The 22460-nt window shown below is 35.8% G+C and overlaps 1 protein-coding gene across 6 annotated transcripts in view; it reads right to left on the bottom strand.

Annotated features, from left to right (window-relative positions):
• LOC129751365 (homeodomain-interacting protein kinase 3) overlaps positions 1–22460 on the bottom strand; it is a 198251-nt gene that overhangs the window by 159444 nt on the left and 16347 nt on the right. For 5 of the 6 annotated variants that reach the window (XM_055746824.1, XM_055746823.1, XM_055746829.1 and 2 more), the window contains 2 exons: positions 17769–18474; positions 4103–4705 (listed from right to left, as the gene is read on the bottom strand). In XM_055746824.1, coding sequence (XP_055602799.1) covers positions 4103–4705; positions 17769–18231 — 1066 coding nt within the window. In that variant the 5' untranslated portion in view covers positions 18232–18474. The remainder of the gene's footprint in view (positions 1–4102; positions 4706–17768; positions 18475–22460) is intronic. The other variant, XM_055746826.1, reaches the window with a different exon arrangement.

The following is a 22460-nucleotide window of genomic DNA, read 5'->3' as shown; positions in this document are numbered from 1 at the left end:
GTTTTTTAATGTGAAGAGCAAACATGTAAAGTGTTCAGAAAAACGATAAAAGGTTGGAATAATCAAACAAATTAAAAGATATTATTTTTATTAACCCCTAGTTGCATGAACGAATTCTTCATTTGACTTATTCAGGCTATTTTATAGTTCATTTGACTGTTTTTAATTTATCATTATTGAAAACAAAAGAGCCGTACATAAAGATGAATTTGAGATTTATTTTTAATTGTTTCATTCTCCTATGTTTAGCTCTCATATTAAACACTATTACTGGAAATTATAAAATAAGCCTCTTTTTACGTTTCCAAGTTTCCAACTAGGAGTTCTGAATTAAAATGTAAACGTTGATTTACTTCTTTTCCTATGGTTGTTTGATTTTTTTTTTTAATGATTGTAATGACATGCGGTACATGAACAAATTTTAAGTGACAGTTCCGGTAAAACTGTGAGTTTTTTCAGTTTAGAGATAATTGAAGAAAAGTCAGAGTAGTTTTGAATTTCAAAACTAATGATCTTTTTCCATTTTTTTTTATCTCCTGAATTCTGACTAGTAAAAAATAAATAACAATTTTGAGTTCTGAATTTTGGTTTGAATTTTTGTCTGACCATGGAATTAAAAATTAATTTTGACTTCCTTATGTTTTTTCCCGGTTTAGGATCTAAATTTCCAGCTTTTTTCCAGTCCGTGGCCAAGTCAATTTGAAAAAAAGGAAGAAAACGTCGGATTTCTAGAAAAAGACATGCATCGTCTTAGTCAAAATGGTTTTACAGACTGAATAAACGAGGACAACTTAAGATATTAACATACACTGAGGAAAAAATCTTATATGATATTCATAAGATCGGTCTTATGAAACGATTTTCTATCATTTTTTTATGATTTCATAAGATTGCTTATGACACTCATACGATAAGTATCGTTTTCCATACGTTCCTTATTGTCATTACATAAGCGATCTTATGAAACTCATGTCATTGTGAAAAAAAAAACATGCGTGCCGCGCAGCTAAAGCAAGATGGCTACCGAAAGAGATGTGACAGTGATTTGTCAATAGGTAATTAATAATTGACCTCGATGAACTCTCCAGAAGTGGACTCATTCTCGTTAGCAACTGCAGCAGCAGCAACTTCTGATTCTCCAAAAGAACCGTGGATGTATAATTTTTCTCTTTTTGGTAAAATTCTTCCAAAAATGTTCTGTAAATATTCCTTAAAAGACTTACAGTAGTTTTTCGATTTTATCACGGTCAAAAAAAATTATACCGTGAATATGGCGAAACCGTGAATTTGGTGAAACTAAAAATTAAATTGGAAAAAAGTATTTTTGCTGTCTTTAATCAATAATTTATAATGTTTTCAGCAGTGGAAACGATTTGTATCAATTAATTCTGATTAGATATAAGATGTAATTATCAAAGATTTCTAAACACAAAGCATCGATTTCAGTTCAAATTATTGTTCTCTATACCAATTTTAAGATTTTTTCTTGAAATTAAACCGTGTAGAATATCAATTTGATAGTCTAAATCTAAATAAAGTGAATTATTTGTTTTTTTAAAGGAAATTTAACAGTCGTTATCTCTTATGTCGATTTTGAAAAAGAGTTCAAAGAAAACTGCATCAAAAAAATTTCTCCAGCAAATTTTAAATTTCAATATTTTAATCTTCACACCTAAATTCCTAAATTCACACCTGAATAACTAAAAAGTTTACATTTTCGAAAAATATTTTGAAATTTGCTCAAATACGACTTTTAAAGTGTGTTTCTCGAAATTTGCTTCATGGGTAGGTAATCCTTTGTTTTTCATATGAAGAAATCTTAGTTCATTCTAGGTACATATTTTATGGCAAAGCTAGCACAATTCATTTTGATCTTCCAAAATTCTCCATCCCGACAATACTAAAGGCTGTCCAATCAGGATTGCTCACGCCCCCCTTTCAAATAAACAAAGAAAACAGAGACACTTATAAATTCACCCACATCTTTAATTGATTCGCATAACCAAAAAAGTTTACTTTTTTGAACGGCTAACCAAGCACAAATAACAACACTAGCATTAGCGTGACGTTAAACTTATGTCGATTATTACAAGTTTTCAAAATCCAGATGGCGACTTAAAACATTATACAGCTAAAATAAGCAGTTCGATGGCATTTTCATATTATTGAATATTTTCATATTATTGAATGAATTGAATATAGCATAACATAAACCATAAAAAATATCATGAACAAAGACACTCTACGCTTTTGAACGAAAATTAAGGACCTGGAAATGGTTTCTGAATGATTTCTAAAAAAGCGTGATAAAATCGAAACAATAACCGTGATAAAATCGAGCGTGAATTTGGCGAGTATTGATAAAATCGAACAGTGATAAAATCGAGAAACTACTGTAATGTTATTTTTTGTAAAATACCTTTCGACAACGACTCATCTGAACTTTCCGAAGTTTCAGTTTGTTCCGTGGAACAGTATGATCATGATCAGAGCCTGTCAAAAAATCTTAATCCTCTGAGCTTTCATCCGAGAGATTTTTGTAAGATATATTTGCAAAAAAAATGTTGTTATGTGCGTTTCGTGTCTGTCTTTTATCCTTTAATAGCATAAGCTAAATTTGCCATTAAAAAAAGAAACCTTTTTGAAATTTTTCGTATACATGACAATGATGTTTTTCATTTTTAATAACCTGCCGACGAAGTTTCATCTGAATCTATTTTCATCACTTCTCTATCTAGGGGCTTTGGATTATCCTGGTCAGAACCAGTAGAAATTCCTACAAAGTTGGAGCTAGATGATGATTCCATGTGTGTTTCACTACTTTTTTTCAGTCTAAAAGATTAATTAAACACCAAACGAAACAGCATTTTCATTAACACGTAATTTTTAAAACAGCTTAAAATATCGAAATAATTTTTTTTTCTACCTGTGTCTTCTACAGAATGTTAATCTATACTTTAAATTTCCAAAAAACAGTTTATCTCAGTATTGATAAAAAATCACTTGCACCCCTCTGATCCCAAGTGCCTCAATTATTTTCAGTTAAGGAAAGTACAATTAAAATAATGCTTATTTTTTTAACAGATACCCGAATTCCAGCATTATTCTCTTTGTTGGCTCTCTGTTTTCATTCCCGCACGGTCGCTCAAAAATATTTGTTACTTTTTTGAATGTTCAGTTCTATTAACAATATAGTGCATTGAAAATAGTTTTATGTATTTTTAAACGGCTGTGAGGATGTGAAGAGAGATCAGGCGAAAAGAAAAACCTTAGTGTGCGGGTTGAATTCCAAATAATAATTCATAAGCGTGTCTTATGAAATTCATAAGATGTTTAAGGTCTTTTTCATAAGATTATCTTATGAAAAATCATAAGACCATCTTATGAAAATCGTGAGAATGCTACTGACATCATTTCATAAGACCGTCTTATGAAAGCCAAAAAACGTCTTATGAATTCCAATGTTTTTTTCTGATTTCGAAATTTCATAAGATTTTCTTATGAACCTCATATGATGTATTTCCTCAGTGTATAACACCCAGTACAAAGATGGGAATCGAACCAATGGTGGTTCATGCGATTATCGTCTCACCACGCGAACCACTCGACCACCGAGACGTAATTCCTGGGTATATTTCCCATATTTTTGGTTATTTTACGTTACTCTTGTTAAAAAGTCGAAAAAAAAACAATGTTCCAGGTGCCCACTGTTTTGAAGCAGTAAGCCATTTGTGGTGGATAATTTTTTGGTATTGAAACCAAAATTGTCTTCGAATCTAAATTTAGATTGAAAAAAATTGTTTAGATACCGGATGATAAACACAGATCTAGACATAATAAAATAATGCAAGATGCTACTTAACAGTGTTAAATACCCTCCTTTTGCAAATGTTGTTGAATCTCGGTGGCCCACCATAATCTGATACGTTCCATTTTTGGGGGGACCAAACCCCTTAGTGATCCAAGATTCGAGGTGGCGCTATTCCGTAAGTAACACCGTAAGCGACCGCGCACAGAAAATAACTCCCGGTTTTGGCCACAGGAAAGCCAGACTATAGACATCAACAACGCATGAAAATCGCAACTTTATAACGTTAATTACCTGTTTCTCTTCTTCGTTTGGCCGGGACCGCTGCAACTGCTACTGTTGTTGTTGTTGCTGCTGCTGATGCTCCGAAAACTGCCGCCGACGAAGATGTCTTAAGTAGTGAGCCGGATGATGACGGCGGATATTTGATGTGTCCAGCAACACCGGTTGTTTGCTGTTGCTGCTGATTGCCGTTGATGGCAGCTCTGCTGTTCTCAGAACTTGCCGCAGCGGAATGGCTCAAGTGACCGTCGTGAGGAAGATTCGACGAGGGTTGCTGCTTCTGATAATGATGATGATGATTCTGCTGCTGCCGGTGAGAACTCAATCCACCATCATAGCGCAACGCGGATGAAGATGACGACGGATTTGGCAAAGTTCGTTCGTCGTAGATGACAGTCGGTGAAGACGGGGAGCTGCGTCGCAGCAGATAGTTCTTCTGGACCGGACTTGCTGCCGCCTGGCGTCTTCGATGAGGCAACTCAGAGGAACTGGCACTACGGGCGGCCGCAAACCGCAGAGCCTCGTTACTTAAGGTTCCCGCTTTTTCGTACGAAGACGATTGATGGTAATGATGTCGCACTATTCCAGAACTCGATGGGTACTGGGTATCGGTCACTGCAAAAGGGGACGCAAAAAGAGAAAAGATACCAATTAGAAACGAAAAACTGCGTTAGGTCGCAATAAAAATGAAAATAAGGGAAAAAAGAAACACCTGGACTGTGTGTCAACCATCCACAGTGGGACAAAGGCTATGAAAGGTTTATAAAAATTCTGTTGATTTGGATATTTTATTGAAATAGATTTTCTGAAAATTTACAGTTAGTTGGTACTTCCGTGTCAGTAATATTTGCTTCGACCTCACATTTTGTACAGTGCCAGTGCCAATATTCAATATTGATCAAGGATTATTTACGGCGTGTTCGTAAATTGATTTTTTCTTTCGAAGTGATTTTTTTTATCGATGCTGGCGTTCGTAAATTATAAACAAACGTAAGCCAAAGCATTGGTGAGTGATTTGACATCTACCAAAAAATTGATCAACTGATGTATCACGGAAAAAAATCAATTTACGAAGTACACTAAATCTCAGCAGTTGAAAGTAAACTGATAAAGATAAAGAAATCTGTTTTACCAACTACTAAATCTGAGATTTTTTATGCACACTTTTATTGTTAAGATGCGACCGAATGTTTTTTTTCTTATAGCGTATTCGTTTATGATTAGTTTTGCACCAAGTTACCACCAATGTTGCACTTTTTTGTAATGATACTGCGGAGGGTTCTCCCTCCACCCCATGCGCATCATTTGAAGTGGGAGGGACAATTTATCCTTTGGATATTCGTGTTTATACATTTCTTTGCCATTTTCTGTACTACTTGGTCGTTCTATCAACTCCCGTGTATCTCCATCACTGTACAGATATCTGTACCAACACGTGAAAAGGATCTATCTCCAAAAGTAAACAAAAACCATTTTCAGTACCTCGTGATAGGCCAACACTTGCACTACTTAACGGTAAAACCCTTTTGAGAAAATAATATTCCGTTACATTAAAAACTCAATTTGAGTAAAGGATCTATAAACATTCTTAAACCAGAACTGCCATTACATGGATATGCACCCTTTACTCCGAAACCATTTTTCGCTATTACTCCGCCAACAAACTCAAAATAATCAATTTAACTCTTTATTCAACATAAAAACATAGTTACAAATGAATGAGAGCTTGTAACTTAAGCTAAAAATAAGAAAATAGCAAAGGGTGTATAAACAGATTAGACAAAATGTTACGTGAAGTAGGTTCTATCTACGATAACGCGTTATTTTTTCATGAAAATTGATATTCCTCTATTCCAACATATAGAGGATGCTTCTAAAAATCGTTTGTCTTTCATAAAAATTATCAAAAATTTAAAGTTATTTTTAATTATCGATTTGAAATAGGTTATATTTTTTTCAAACGCGTTTTTCTCAATACGCCATCATGGATATAGATCTTTTTTGTGTGTTGGTAAATATTTGACACTTTATTCAAAATTAAAACATAGTTGCAAATGAACGGGAGCTTAAAACTAAAGCTAGAAATGAGAAAATAGCAAAGGGTGTATAAACAAGGGAGATAAAATATTACGTGAGCTAGGTTCTATCTACGATAGCGCGTTGTTTTTTCATGAAAATTGATATTCCTCTATTCCAACATATAGAGGAATCATAAATCATTAAGCTATCATAAAAATCAAAAATTTCAAGTAATTTTTAATTAGCGATTTAAAATAGGTTGTATTTTTTTTCAAACGCGTTTTTCTCGATTCGCCATATATGGAGATAGATCCTTTTCACGTGTTTGTACAGATATGTCTAATCAGCAGTGTTCGGAATCGCTAACTGAAAAATTAGCGCCGCTTATGAAATCGCTAATTTAGTCAATGTTATCGATCGCTAATTAAAACCGCTAAATGTGCTGAAAAAGTTATCGCTTAAAGCTTAAAGCGTTAATCGCTAACTGCTAACTGTTACCCAACAAAAAACGTAAACCAAAAAAAAATAATTTCGTGTTTTTTGAATGCACAGTACAAATGTTACACCGAAATTGGAAATACAGTTAACTGAAACTTCTGAAAACAACACAAAAATATTAACTGTTCAAAGCATGGACACAGTTGAATCATAAGTTTTTTTTATTCCAAAGCTTTGCAATCATAGTGTAGTTTTTTGGTAAAATTTCCAACCAGTTTTCACCTCTTCCAAACTTGTATGACTCTCATGTTAGAAGCGTTTCCAAACGTGAATGTTCATACAATATCTAATCGAACCTAAATCGAAAACAAAACGAATGATTCAATACACATACTGCTTTACAATGTAAATTTTTTCTCTAGTGATTTTTTTATCTTATTTTATATGAACTGATCTGTAAAATAAAAAAAGAACTAATTTTTGAAATGTAAATATTTCAACTACTTTAAAAACAAAACTAATCAATTAAAGGATGTAAAAAGTTCGATATTGTTGAGCTATTTTCATTAGATTCTTCTTCTTTGACTATTGCCAAAGATGTACTAAACGAATTTTGAAGTTAATCTCAAGGTCATTAAAATACTAGGTTTTCTGACTTTTACAATATGTAGGCGAGGAGAACACGGTGGAGTGTGGTGATGCTCGTTATCTTTACTTACAAACTAGCAGTGTTCTAAAATGTAAAGGCAAGCTTGGGTCTCAGCTGTTCTATGAATTAAAGGTTAACAATTAGCGGTCTTCAATTAGCGGAAACATAAAATAGCGGAACTTTTTAATTCGCTAACTTATCAAAAATTTAGCGGCAGAATGAATCCGTTAACAAAAAGTTAGCGGACTAACGATTAGCGATTACCGGTTTAGCGCCATAGTACCGAACACTGCTAATCAGATTTCCATCACCACATTATAAAGATCCCATTTGGAATTCTTACATATATTAAAAAAATTTCTTCCTACATAGTATTGCCTTTCTTGAGAATTTGTTTATATTTAAATTATTTTTGGTGTTTTGCGGCAGGCTGTTATACATACAGCCGTTGTAGAACATAGATCGTTTTTAGAGTGTTCATTTCTCAGCCATTTTAGCGTTCCCGGGAATCGGGAAATCTTTCCCGGGAATTCTCTAGATCCCGGGATTATATTCGAAATGATGATTTTAACACTCTACTGCATACGAAACCTTATCTATACATATAGTGTTTTAAATGTTAAGGTAGTAGTATAGCAAAACATTTCAAACTTTTTTAAAGCCTCTAAACTTCACTTAAACTTCACACGAGCGGATAAAGGCGCCAAAACCGTGATAATGCACGCCAACGAATATCGCGCCAAAATGTCAGCTTTGGTAAGTGACACTACAACATACGTACCACTAACCGATAACCCTACCGATCGAACATTATCACGAATTAACGGCATGCTTAAGGAATGGCACACGAACAAATATATAGACAAAAGGACACGGGACAAAATGCTTCTTTTTAATTGCCCCCCACCACGAATTTACGGGCTCCCGAAGACGCATAAAGAAAGCCGACCGCTACGACCAGTGGTCTCAACCGTAGGGTCAGCCTCATACTACCTAGCTCAATTTCTTGCTAACATCTTACAAAAGGTAGTTGGAAAAACCGAATATCACGTTCGGAATAGCTTCGACTTTTCGAATGAGATCACCAAAATTCAAATCCCCGAGGGATACGTTATGTTCTCTCTCGACGTCGTGTCACTGTACACTAACGTACCAGTGCAAAAAACGTACGAAATAATCGAAGGAAAATGGGGAGAAATCAACCAACACACACAAATCCCCTGGCTCGAATTTCTGCGTGCACTTAAAATCGTACTGGAAGCATCTTTCTTCCAGTACAACGGCAAGATGTACAAACAGATATTCGGGGTTGGGATGGGGTCACCTCTCAGTGGAGTTGTAGCGAATATTCTCCTCGAACACCTTGAAAAAGAAGTTATTGCAAAACTGAAAACAAAGGGAATCAACCTTATAACGTACAAACGATATGTAGACGACTGTTTTCTTATTGCAGAGGAAAACAAAATCGATGAAATACAAAATGAATTTAACCAACCTTTCGACAGCATTAACTTCACAGTCGAAAGGGAAACAAATTATTCTATACGATTCTTGGACATGACCCTCACCAGAAACGGTAATCAAATAAATAAAAATTGGTTCACCAAACAACTTAATGGGAGATACCTAGATTTTTCATCCAGCAGCCCGTATGCGCACAAGAAAAATACCGCAATTGCATTAATTGACCGCGCACTTAAATTAACTGACACAATAGAACGAGAAAAAGGCATCTTAACTGTCAAAGGAATTCTCAGATGCAACAACTATCCGAATGATTTCATTGACAAAATTTTAAGTGCACGTGTTGATGCAATCTACAACTCACTCAAATACGAGGACAGGGACGTCCAAATGGGCAGATACGCATCCTTGACGTATATTCCCCATCTAAGTGAAAAAGTAACTAAAATTTTACGAAAATACGACATCATCGCTTCTTCAAAACCGGTCAACAAAATAAAAAACAGCATTTTCACCAAACTTAAAGATGAAATACCGAAAATGAAACAAACGCAAGTAGTATACGCAATCCCTTGCGAATGCGGTCGCGTATATTGTGGGCAAACTTCTCAAACAATCGAAAAAAGAATTAAAAACCACAAATACAGTTTCAAACCAAACGCATCGACAACCGGCTTAACGCAACATGCTGTGGAAAACCACCACACATTCAACTACGATGATGTCAAAATCTTGGAAAAAGTGAGCGATGAGGGTAGAAGGAAAATCGCTGAAACGCTCCATATAAAATTGAGAGGAGAGCGAGCAGTAAACATCCAACGAGATGCCATGGAAATCTCTAGCATCTATAACGCTCTAATAAAAAAGCTGAGAGGGACGCCCCAATTCAAGAGCACGATCCAACCGAACATCAAACCGACGACGAACCAACCTGAAGCGCACCGAGACGACGGCTGACTAGGAGCATCTTCTTGACGTCGATTTCAAATATCAAGAGACGGCCGTTAGGGAAACACGCGGCAAAACAAGTTGTGAGTTTCGAGATAGTGTGCATAGGAAATAGTTTTTTGAAAATATTATAAAATTTATTACTTTCTATCTATTTTAAATACAGTTTTTCTGAAGATGGCTGAAGCTCAGTAGGCCGAAACGTAAAGAAACAGCAGTTTTAATTTCGTCCTAAATAAATCACCGAAAAAATTATCAATCAAAGAAAACCATATGAGAGTTTTCCGCCTTTTCTGTTTCTATCTAGCTCGTCTTGAACTGATTGTTTTTTAGCTTCTTTTTTTCTGAGAGTATTCGTTTCGAACAGTTTTGTACATCAGCCAATTTCTCTCACATTTCTGACGAAGATACTGGCTGTATAGTTTATCTCATCTCCATTTCAACAGGCGAAAGTTACTATAGTACCAGTTATTAGACATTTTTCTGTTTACGCCTCGTTCGTTTACAAAGGCATTTATACTATTCTTCAGTTATAAATCAAAATCTTTAACAGATTCGTTAAAATCACAGCAAACCAACAAACCCAATCCTGTCTCAAGATTTCGACAGAAATCGATTTTGTTGTACCGACTCCAATCTTTCATAACTTGAAATCTTTCCAATTCGTTGTATTCCGTTAGTCGATGAGGTACCTAGTTTCTTAGCCACATCCCGTACCGATGCCAAAGGATGCCGTTTGTAATAATCCTTGATGTTCTTGTCCATTGTAGGGTCAGCAGGGTAAAGGTTTTCTACCAATATCCTTCTTCCTTAGCTAGTTCTCTGATCGAAGGGCCACTCACAGTGCCCCATTCGTGCACAATCCGTTTTCTTTGCCCGGAAGTAAGGCCTCGCAATTTGAGATTTATTCGCGAAAAACGACTAAAAATGACAACTTACTTCACTTGGATGTAAACAACAGTACGCAGCCAAAATTTGGTTGGAAACTACACGATTTCGATTTACTGCCTATTTTTTTGTTTCTGTAACTGATCGATAGCAACCCGGTCAACTATTACAGGTATCATTTATCCATAGCTAGAATCTTTTCTACTCTGATGAGTCCGTTTCAAATGCTATGCTGATGCAAATTTGACCGACAGAGTTACAACATCCCTCCATTTTCCATTGTTTCTAGCTTGGAATGAATTTACTTTTAAAACATACTGCTTTCGTTGTTCGAAATCACCACACGAACGAAACGAGATTGTTCGCGTTGTCACGCGTTGACCAACTTTCTCCTGGAACCGGTGAGTGAGTGAGCCCTCTTCTCGCCAAAAATTTGCATACACTCTCGAAAAGCTTCTCCCCCGTTCGAGTTCAGCGAGCCACATCTCCCCTCATTTGCCCTGACCCGGCCTTTTGAGCTTTTCTGCCGGGAGCAATGACGGTGTGGTGGTCGTAATGAAATTTGATTTCCTGAACCTATTACTGAGGTCCGGCGTATCCTCTACTCTATCTAGAGGCCCTCCCATGGAAGCCCCCTCTGAAGAGCGAAGTCGTTACTGGCGCCTGTTTGCGGTAGAAATTGTGTTCACCGGAAATTATTCGAAGTTGCTGCTTGCTTGGGCTTGTTTGCTTGCTGGCTGCGGGTTTGTTCCTGCCCTTTTGCTGCCAGCTCGTTTTATATTATTAGACATTGAGTTTTGTTTTAGCTTTGGCTCCGTCCGTCCGTTCGTTCATCCCGTCAACAGCCATCAGCAACGCCCGTCTTTCTTATGGTGATGATGTTGATCACCAAGTAAAATGAGTTATAATATATTGGTTTTGGTATTCTTCGGAGGGGATGTGGCGTCCGGCCGGTGAAGCACAGTGGAGCAGATCACTGACGAATCAATAATCAAAAATTGCATTGCACTTTTTGGTGCATTGCTAAGAAACGGTGTACTGTACTGTGTACTTATTTTCACAGAGCAATAGTTTTAGTTAGTTTCAAAAAGTCAAATTTTCGTAGAACTGCACATTTTATTGATCAAAAGTGTGTTATTGGTCTATTTTCAATAGAAAATAAATTTAAAAACTATCATCAAAGTGATCAATGTGACTTTGAACACTTACTTCTAATTCTATAGATTGATTAACGGTACTGAGCGAATTGTTCAAAGAATTTTTTTCAATATGTTAAATTTTCTGTATATTTTCTTATCAAATCTAAAGCCACAAATCGCATTTTGTGGCAAAATTAGCATTGAGAGTTGCCCGCATATGGAATGAAATGAATAAACCAAAGTGACAGGGTTCAAATTTTCTAGTACATTTAATCTATTATTTCAGCCGCCTGACAGCCTCTCCGTATGCGTTTTGAAACTAAAGAGGGAAAGTCCACTTTCAGTTGGAATCTGGTGCTTTATAGACTGTTCCGATAATTATAAATCTTTATGTATATGAAAATGAATTTCTGTCTGTCTGTTCCGTATAGACTCAAAACTACTGAGCCGATTTACTCAAAACTACTGAGCCGATTTACTAAAAAACTTTGCAGGTTGGTGCTTTTGAGGCTTGGGAAGGTTCCTATTATGGTTTGAAACCTCTACCTCTCACTGAAAGGGGGAGGGGGTTCCTCAAATAAAAGACAAGTGTTTGCATAGCTCGAGAACCGATCAAACAAATTAAATCAAATTTGGCATGGGAGGATATTTGGGTACGAGGAATGTTTCTATGAATATTTGGTACCTCTCCCTCTTTCCAGTGAGGAGAAAAAAGAGGGAAGGGGGCTACCTTACAATTTTTTGCATAACTCGAGAACTAATCACGCTTATGGAACCAAATTTGACATGGTAGGGTATTGGAATACGAGACATGATTATTTCAGACCCCTCCCTTCTTCAAGTGAGGGGATAGGAAGGAAGGAGGGGGGTTTCATACCATTTTTATTGCATAACTTGAGAACTGTTCGAGCAAAGGATCCAAATTTGGCATGAAAAGGTATTTGGGTACGAAAAATGGTTCTATGAATATTTGGTACTTCTCCCTTCTTCCAGTGGAGAGATAGAAAGGAGGAGGGGGCTCCTTTACAATTTTCAGCATAACTGGAAAACTAATCAAGCAATAAGAACCACTATGATATTCTGAGAACCCTCTGATCTTCCAGTGGGATAATTCTAAGGGGTGAGGATGCTCTCATATAATTTTTTACATTACTCAAGAACTTATCCAGCAAATGGAACCAAAATTGGCTTTTAAGGGTTTTTGGAAACGAGGAATGTTTCTTTGAATATTTAGTATTAATGTTTCCTTCCAGTTTAGAATAGGAAGGAGAGAGGGTGGCTCTTTTGTAATTTTTCGCATAACTTTTGAGATTATCGAGGAAGTGGAATGAAATTTGGCATGAAAGGGCATTTGGATACGAGAAAAGTTTATATACTTATTTGAGACTCCTTTCTTTTTCAATTGGGGATAAAATTATGGAAGGGGAAAAATCCCATACAATTATCTAACAAATGGAACCAAATATGACAAGGGAAATCATTTGGGTACGAGAAATTGTTCTATGATTATTTGGAACACCACTCTTCTTCCAGAGAGCACACAACGGGGGGAGGAAGGCTCCAATACAATTTTGTTGCTAAAACTGAAAACATAAAAGTTCAAATTTACTCATTTAAACGTTACTTAAAAATTCTGCAAAAAATCATGGATTAGTTTTGAACCGAAACGAAGCTCTTTAGACCCCAGGGTTTGAGAAATTCGAAAATGACCCCAAATCGACTCAGTGTAGTGATGTTTTCAAGTTCTCGGAAGCTTTTATCGAAGGGAATAATTTCATTGATAATGTCGAAATTTCTCTATTGAGATGGCCTGGACTATGTAACAATGACTTTCAAAATTTATTGGAAGAGATTAAAAAAAAAAGAAATTACAACAAAACATTATCTGATGGCGAAATCATTTGAATGCCAGGAAAAGATAATGACGAATAAGGAGATAATTTGAATATCTTCCCTTGCAAGCAACTTACTAAAACAAATGATTGTTGAATTCCACATATGAAAGACATTGATTCACTCAATAAAACATTTAAATTGGCTTCAAGAAGAAGAAAAAATTTTAGAAAAAAAAATTTTTTTCCCGGTTACCAGAATACTCTAAAAAGGATTTTAACTTATCATTATGAGCATGAGCACATCTATTACTTCAGAATTGATAATTATTCATTTTAAACTACTAAAAATTATTATTTGCTAAGTTTCGCTGAATTCACGTTTTTGCTACATTCACGCCCATTTCTTTTTATCGTGATAAAATTTAAAAAAAAAAACACTGTATATATACAGACCCCGATTGTTTTTGGCATTTTGGCTACATCCGATTTTTGAAGCGACATTACCTATTAGTTCTGAAAAGGTGATTGAATACAACAAAAAAAAAACAAAAGTTTTTTTTAAATTTTGAAGTGATGAAAAGATGAAAAACTGAAAAAAAATTTAAAAAAAACAAATACAAACAAAAGACTAAAAATGACAAAAACAATGAAAAAATGATAGAGAATGACAAAAACAGCAAATATGACAAAAAAAAACATGCATGAGAAAAAATAATAAAAAATGACTAAAAATGGTTGAAAATTAACAAAAAATAACGTTAATAATAATAATAATTTGCGCCTAAAATTAGCGCGGAGCTAGTTGCAATTCGAATTATTAAAAATGTTGTACTGTTTATTAAAATTATAATGTTTCTAACAAAAATAGAAAATTAAATAAAACATACACACAGACGCACGCCCGGATTTTGCGAACGAAATATAATCTATATATAGATATATATATAAATGAATATAAGGTACCCCTCCCTCCTCTCAGTGGGATGATAGGAAGGGGGAGAGGGGCTATCTTACAATTTTTCATATAACTCGAAAACTAATCAAGATATTGGAACCAAATTTGGCACGGGAAGGTATTTGGATACAAAAAATATTTCAATTATTATTTGAGACCCCTACCTCTTTCCAGTAGAAAGGGGAAGGGGGCCTCATTCATACTTTTTCACATAACTCAAAAACTAATAAAGCAAATGGAACCTAATTTGGCATGGAAGGGTATTTGGATACGAAAAATATTTCTATGTTTATTTGAGACCTCTTCCTTTTTCCAACAGGGAGATATAAGGGGGTAAGGGGGCCTCTTTTATACTTTTTTACATAAATGGAACCAAATTTGGCATGGAACGGTATTTGGGAACGTGACATGTTCTAATGCTTGTTTGAGACTTCTTCCTTCTTCCAGCGGGGAGAAAGGAAAGAGGAAGGAGAGTTTCATATATTTTTTAACTACATAACTCAAGAACTGCAACAGCAAATGGAACCAAATTTGACATGGAACTTTATTTGGTTACGAGAAATGCTTCTATGAATATTTGGTATCCCTCACTCCTTCAAAGAAGTGGATGAAAAGGGAAAGGAGAGGTCTCCCTTACAATTTTCAGTATAACTGGACAGTTGATCGAGCAAATTGAACCATATTTGGAATGTGAGGGTATTTGGATACGAGAAATGTTTCTTTTATAAATTGAAGCCCTACCTTTTTTCAGCGGAAAGATATAAAGGGGGAAAGGGGGGCTTCATTACAATTTTTTTTGCATAACTCGAGAATTAATCGAGCAAATGAAACCAAACTTCACATCAAAAATTATTTGAGTACGAAAAATACTTTTTCTATGTGAAACAAGTCCTTTCTTGCAGTAGGATGATAGAATTGGGAATATAGGAAGGGAAGAGGAGGCTTACATTTAACATTTTTTTACAAAATCCGAGAAATGGACATAACTCAACATGGAAAATCATTTTGATATGATTTCATGATTATCTGACATACCATCCTCCTTTCAGTGAGTAAGTACATAGGAGGATGGAGGTGAGCCCAATACATTTTTGTTAGCATAAGTTTTCAATATATGCTAACGAAGCCAACAAATGGCAACAAATATGGCATGGAAAGATACTTGGTTACGAGATATGTTTCTACGATTGTTATAGACCCCGGGATGAGGGAAGAAAGGAGGAGGCTCCATATACATTTTGTTGTAAAGCTTAAAAACGTATCAACCAATGGAACTATATTTGATATAAGAGGATTTTTGGAAACGAAAAAAAAAATGGCTATGATTATTAAAGATCACGACCTCCATTCAGCAGGGGGTGAAGGGAAGGATAGGGGAGGGAGCTCTCTTATCAGTTTTCAACATAAATCCAGAACATATCAAGCAAAAAAAACCATATTTCATAAGTTTGATTGCGCGGTTTTATCCGAGTTTGCACGGATATTTAATACAAAATTTGGGAACAGTCCGGCCCAGATTGCATTGAAAAATTCCTGATATTGCTCGGATTTATTCACTTTATATGGCAAATCAAACAATTTTGAAATCAAATGCCCGGATATTGCAAAATTTTTATATCAAATTGCCCGAATTTGTCCGGCCCGGATACGTGCTGGCAAAATTCTAGCCTAAGTCTAGATCTAAGCTGTTGTGTTCAAGCTGGGATTTCCTGATCTCCAGGAAAACATCGATTTCCAAGATCGATTCATCTGAATTAGAGTGTCCATTTTCTGGCCATTTTTACGATCCCAGGAATAGAGAAATCTGATCATCTTGTTATCGGGATCATGGGAAAAATTGAAAAACAAGATTATAACCCCTCTCTTTCTGTACTCACATATTTTAAGCGTAATTCTGTTCTGTGTGTTGCCATAATCGAACGCGGTCTGTAGCACTTTAACGAACAAATTGTATTGCTTCTTGCTGCAAAATTTGGATTAAATTGAGAAAAATGTTTCACTATCGATAAAAGTTGATTTGCTAGACTTCAGGTTATTCACCAGATCTAGTAAATTTTCAGGTACCTGTACCGCTGCCCTTTTTTCAAATAGTGTTATTTCTCTGTCGATGATTTTGGTACTGTTCACAGTTTGCGAAACGAAGGTTCTAAGTGATTAATGACTAGAGCATTCAATCTTTTCTTGTGGATTTTCTTTATTGATTTTTTTTTTGTTTTACACATTCGTTGTTTTTCACTTCAAACGTACGGTTTTCTTAAAACTCCCTTTTTCAGTTTAATTTTTTTGTTAATGTCCATGTTTTTAAAAACCTTTAGATGAAAAATCAGCCAGACCAAGGTAGAACAATTATTTTACTAACTAATTATGACCTATTTTCTAATTAAGTAGAAATTTTTTTCAAAAATTTAGCTCTATTTGTGATGTTCGGGAATTCTCGGGATTTTTCTATCGTTTCCCGGGATTCGGGAATTCCCGGAATTGTTTGATTTTCGGAAATTCCCGGTCAGGAAATTCCGGGATGGACACTCCTATCTGAATGACCCTAAGATCGATCCGTCTGAAGAACGTAGCTAGGAAATCGATCTTTAGTTAAAGGTTTAAAAAAAGTTCTCTGCTTTAAGGTAGTTATGAAAATATTGACTTGACTGAGCATGAATATCTTTCTTAAAAAATACATCTTATCATATTATTGTTACTCAAGTTAAAAGGGTAACAACCATTGTTGAACGTGAAGCTATTGATGGTATATTTACATACATTTAATTTTACAGAAATAAAAAGAAGGTTCGGGTCACGTTGACAAGAATATTATTAGTAAGGTACAGAAAAATCTCATTTAAGATACGTACATAAATAAAAGTATGTAAAAGAATAACTTCAGTCTGAGCCACCCAAATAATCAAAACGACCAACAAAAAATGACTGACAACATTTAAAAAAATAAGAGCTTAAGGTGACCTGACAAAAAATTAGAACCCTATATAGAGCAAAAAAGAACTACAAAAACCGAAGACAAACAACAACCGAAATAACCGAGCGAAACGGGAACTAAAAAATTATTGAAGTTTTGCCTTCCTCAAACCGAATGAGACCAATTTTGAAGTTTGAAACCGGCAGCTAATGAGCCGACCAATAAAATGGGGTTCACCTGTTGAAGGACTTTTTTCATTTTGTTTTTTTTTTGTGTCAATAAAACGAACGAAACAAGAAAACCAACGAAAAAAAACAACAACCGAAGTCTTCGACAGAAGTTGAGAATGGACAAAAAATAAATCGAACAACAGAAGGAAACCGAAAAAGAACACAACGAGGTGGCACAGATTTGGGGTTGATTTTGCGTTACCTTGATTTCCGTCCAGCTGTTGTTGTGGTTCTTGGGGAACTCGACGACGGCTACGACGTTCTTCTTGAGAATGAGACTCAGAGGGGGCAACGAGAACAACGACGCCGGCAGTGTCGCCAATTAATGCATCCTCAGCCTCGAAGTCTTGGCTAATTCTTGGTGGGCTTCTTCGACACCGGTTCCGTTCCGGCTGTTCTAGGATTTGTTCTCGGAATTGTCCTTGGAAAATTACTTGCTCACTATTCCGTAACACTTCCGGTTCCGGGGTCCGTTGCTGCAGTTGCAGTTGTTGGCGATGCAACCGGACGACGTCGACGACGATTGAGGTCCGAGGGGACCGGATGAGTCGTAATCTGGACGCTGGCAACGTTGGGACGCTTTCATTTGCGGCCACGTCGCCTGGTTGGGAATTCGGAATCACCGCCCTCGAGATATTGGGGGAAGTACAAGACGAACAGTTCATAGGATTTGAAAGGGGGCGCTACTGAATAATTCATGTAGAAGACTCTGGGCGACTTCTTCGGGTAACATTCACTTGGAACTAGCACAAACTACGACACTCATTTTTATGTTTATTTACAGGTGCACAGTTTTTGTTGAATAATATGTTATTGAGAATGGAGTTTTTATTAGTCATTTTATCAGGATCTATTTTTGATTTAGTTCTTAAAGTTTCACACATGTCACTCAACCACGAATGAAACAACTTTCACATGATTATGAATGATTTGAGGAAGGAAGAAAATATTCAGATGATTTTTTGTTGTTTACGGTAACAGATCAATCTTAAAATAAATTAAAAATGAACTAAAAATATGATGTCCTGAAGGTCCATGGAAACAGATTTCTAGAGAGGAAATGGAGTCTTTTTTTCGACGACTTTTATTGATATTTCACAATGCAAATGAAAAAGTATTTTCAGGGTGGTAACGTGAAGGTGATACATATTGTTTATTGCATGAAACTCAAACCATTTGTTATTTCTCTTTGAAATCAATTTCAATTTCTTCTACAAGTAGTAAAATTACAAACTAAGTATTTAAGTTCAATTTTTCAGCATCTTGGTGTTTAATGACGGCTCATATCATGATTTCTGCTGAAGACGCACGCAGGCCTCATCTTTTTTTTTTGGGCTAAAAGTTCTTTACTCAGGAGGCAATATCGAATAAGCTCGTGTTCAGCCGTTAAAAAGCAGTCGACCGATACCAAATTCCTTTTTTTAAATGATTTTTGTTAAATACAGTTTTCGTTTTCAACATAATCAAGCACCAGCGCATCAGCGAAGTAGGTATTTAAATTATCTTCAGAAAAATATCCAAACTGAACCAAACTGTTTCTGGAAATATGTGTACTCCAAGCGAAAGTGAAATTTGATCCCGAAAATTGTTTCATACAATTCAAAAAGCCTTATCGTTGGAAGATGCCTTTGAACTTTTTGCTGAACTCTTCCGCAGTGTGTATATTTTGGATTCTTTAGGACTTAGTCTGGAATCTTTCCTGCCTCCCGAAACTTTTCCTGATCTAACAATTTCAATGACAGATGTGCGACGTAAAATTTCAATGCTCGACGAATCCAAAGGATATGGCCCAGATAGAAGCCCGAACTCACTCCTTAAAAAATGCTTGAATGTGCTCGAAAAGCCCTTACTGTTTCTTTTTACTGCCTCGATTCATCAAGGACTTTTTCCAAAGTTCTGGAAGATTTCACTAATAGTGCCCATACAAAAGAGCGGTTCTAGGATCTCCGTCGAACACTATCGTGGTGTAGCAATCCTTTCAGCTATACCCAAGCTTTTCGGAAGCATTGTCTATGACCAGATTTATCCGTGAATAGAAACAAAAATTTCAGATGTTCAACATGGCTTCCTTAAAAGACGGCCATGACAAATTTAATGGAGTTTGTCTCAAGAGCCTTACAATGGATAATGGAAGGTCTACAAATCGACATGTCTAAAGCCTTCGATGTAATCAACATAGACGCTCTTCTGTAGGCGCTGTGCAAAAATGGAATAAGCGGCCCTTGCCTTCAATGGATTCGCTCATAATTAATCGAAAGAACGCAATACGGAAAGCTAGAGAGCGTGAGATCCAGGACTTACTCGGTCAACAGTGGTGTACCACAAGGGAGTCACTTGGAACCCCTTTTTTCATTACTGATATAAACGAGTTTCCTGAAGTGCTGTCGTCACCCATGTGCTCTACACAGGTTTGGATTAAAAGTCAACGACTCTAAATGCAATGTCGTTACTTTTTCTCGGAAAATGAGCAACATCTTGTATGAATGCCGCCTGGGAAATGACTTGATTGTTGCACGGCAAGCCTCAATAAAAGACTTGGGAGTTGAGATGGACTCAGAGCTAAACTTTTCGGAGCACATAGAAAAAGTTGTAACAAAGGCTAATACAATGTTTGGAATGGTTAGCAGAATTTGTCAAGAGTTGAGTGATCCCTATACGATTGTATCAATTTACGTCGGATTAGTTCGGATCGCAATAGAGTACGTCAGTATTGTTTGGCGTCCATACTATAACATTCATATCAACAGACTAGAGAGAGTTCTAAAGAAGTTCCTGAGATACGCCTTGAGAAACCTTGAATGACAAGCAGAAATGATGGAGTATCAAGTGTTGTGCATGCTGGTAGGATTGGACTCCCTGGAAACCCGAATAAAATCGGTTGACGCACTGTTTTCAAGAGATCTGACCAGTGGAAGATATTATTCACCGTATTTATCATCCCAAATATGTTATAACGAAGGCCGCAGTAGTTTGCGTAGCGTAAGGCCAAATCAGTGAGCTAATCGGATTCAAAATTATGCTAGGAATTAGCCAATGTACCGAACCATGACAGTTTATAATGCAAACTATCAAATTAAATATGGCCAGAGAACAAATTAAAATTAAAAGCTGGCAGTGGTATTTCATATGCATTATTCGTGTTGTTCATAATACTAATTATACTCTAAAATAAGATAAAGGGCTAAAGCCTAAGATAAAAAATAATAAATACTATGAGCGCATAAAGTAAGCTTGCCAAATTACCCGGTTTAACCCGGATATTTGACACAAAATTTGGGAAAAGTTTGGTCCAGCTCGGTTGCCCAGCTTTCGTCAAAAGTAGCCCGGATTCTGACCGAATTTATTCACTGTATTTGCAAAATCAGACAAAAGACTCATATTCACTTTTTTTTTTTTTAAATATGTCTTTATTTGTATCAATTCATCATTACATTTATGTTACATTTTTTCATTAAATTAGGTGTTCAGCTCAATAATGAACTGTTCAGAGCCCTATAGTTAACTAGATATTAAAAATTTATTTGTAAGAATTAAATTTGCTTAGCGCAATTAAGTATTTAATGTAGGAGAACATCCTGTAATGGCAAAAATATTTTAAACTTAAAACTAAACACTATCCTAAAATTAAACTAGTTATAAAGAGAACGAATCTCCGTGATGGAAGACTGCATCGATTTGCCTCTGAAGTTGGAGATGATTTTGTTGGCCATCTCTTCGATCGATTCAATGCCCGCAATCCGATGAAGATCTTCGGTGCTGTGCCAAGGTGGAAGCCGCAAAATCATTTTCAGAACCTTGTTCTGAATCCTCTGGATGGCTTTCTTACTCGTCGCGCAGCAGCTAGACCAAATCGGAACTGCATACATTATCGCTGGTCGGAAAACTTGCTTATAAATAAGCATCTTATTCTTCAGGCACAGCCGGGATTTCCTGTTGATGAGAGAATAAAGAGATTTAGTATATTTATTACACTTAGATTGAATATCTTCAATGTGATTTTTAAAAGTAAGATTCCGATCAAGTGTAAGTCCCAAGTACTTCACGTGATCAGACCATTCTAATGAAACCCCATTAAAAGTTATGGAATGATTTTCATTAGGTTTTAAAAATTGAGCTCTTGGCTTATGGGGAAATAAAATAAGTTGAGTTTTGGAAGCGTTAGGAGAAATTTTCCACATTTTCAAGTAATTCAAAAAGGAATTTAAATTTTGTTGCAATCTACTGCGTACCACCCGTAAATTTCGACCTTTGGCTGAAAGCAAAGTATCATCAGCAAATAATCTTCTACCTCTTCCTTCTGGGACATCAGGAAGATCAGAAGTAAAAATATTGTATAAAATTGGCCCAAGTATACTACCCTGAGGGACCCCAGCTCTAATGGGTGTCCTTTCAGAGCATGAATTTTGATAGCTTACTTGTAAGGTTCGGCTAGTCAAATAATTTTGTATAATTTTGGTGAGATATACAGGAAAATCAAATCGAGCTAATTTAGCTACTAAACCTTTGTGCCAAACACTGTCAAAAGCTTTTTCAATATCAAGAAGAGCAACACCAGTTGAATAACCTTCAGATTTGCTAGCGTTAATCATATTAGTTACACTCAAAAGTTGATGTGTAGTAGAATGTCCATGACGAAAACCAAATTGTTCATCAGGGAAAATAGAATTCTGATTAATGTGAATCATCATTCTATTCAAAATAACTCTCTCAAATAGTTTACATAAAGATGGAAGCAAACTAATTGGTCGATAACTTGAAGGCTCTGAAGCACTTTTTCCAAGTTTTAAAATTGGAGTTACTTTGGCATTTTTCCATTTATTGGGAAAATAAGCCAAGTGAAAACATTTATTGAAGATTTTAACTAAAAAATTTAAAGTGCTTTCAGGCAACTTTT

This window comes from Uranotaenia lowii, chromosome 3 (assembly GCF_029784155.1).
Source record: "Uranotaenia lowii strain MFRU-FL chromosome 3, ASM2978415v1, whole genome shotgun sequence".
Taxonomy (NCBI): Eukaryota; Metazoa; Arthropoda; class Insecta; order Diptera; family Culicidae; genus Uranotaenia; species Uranotaenia lowii.
This window is presented reverse-complemented; position numbering and strand designations above follow the sequence as displayed.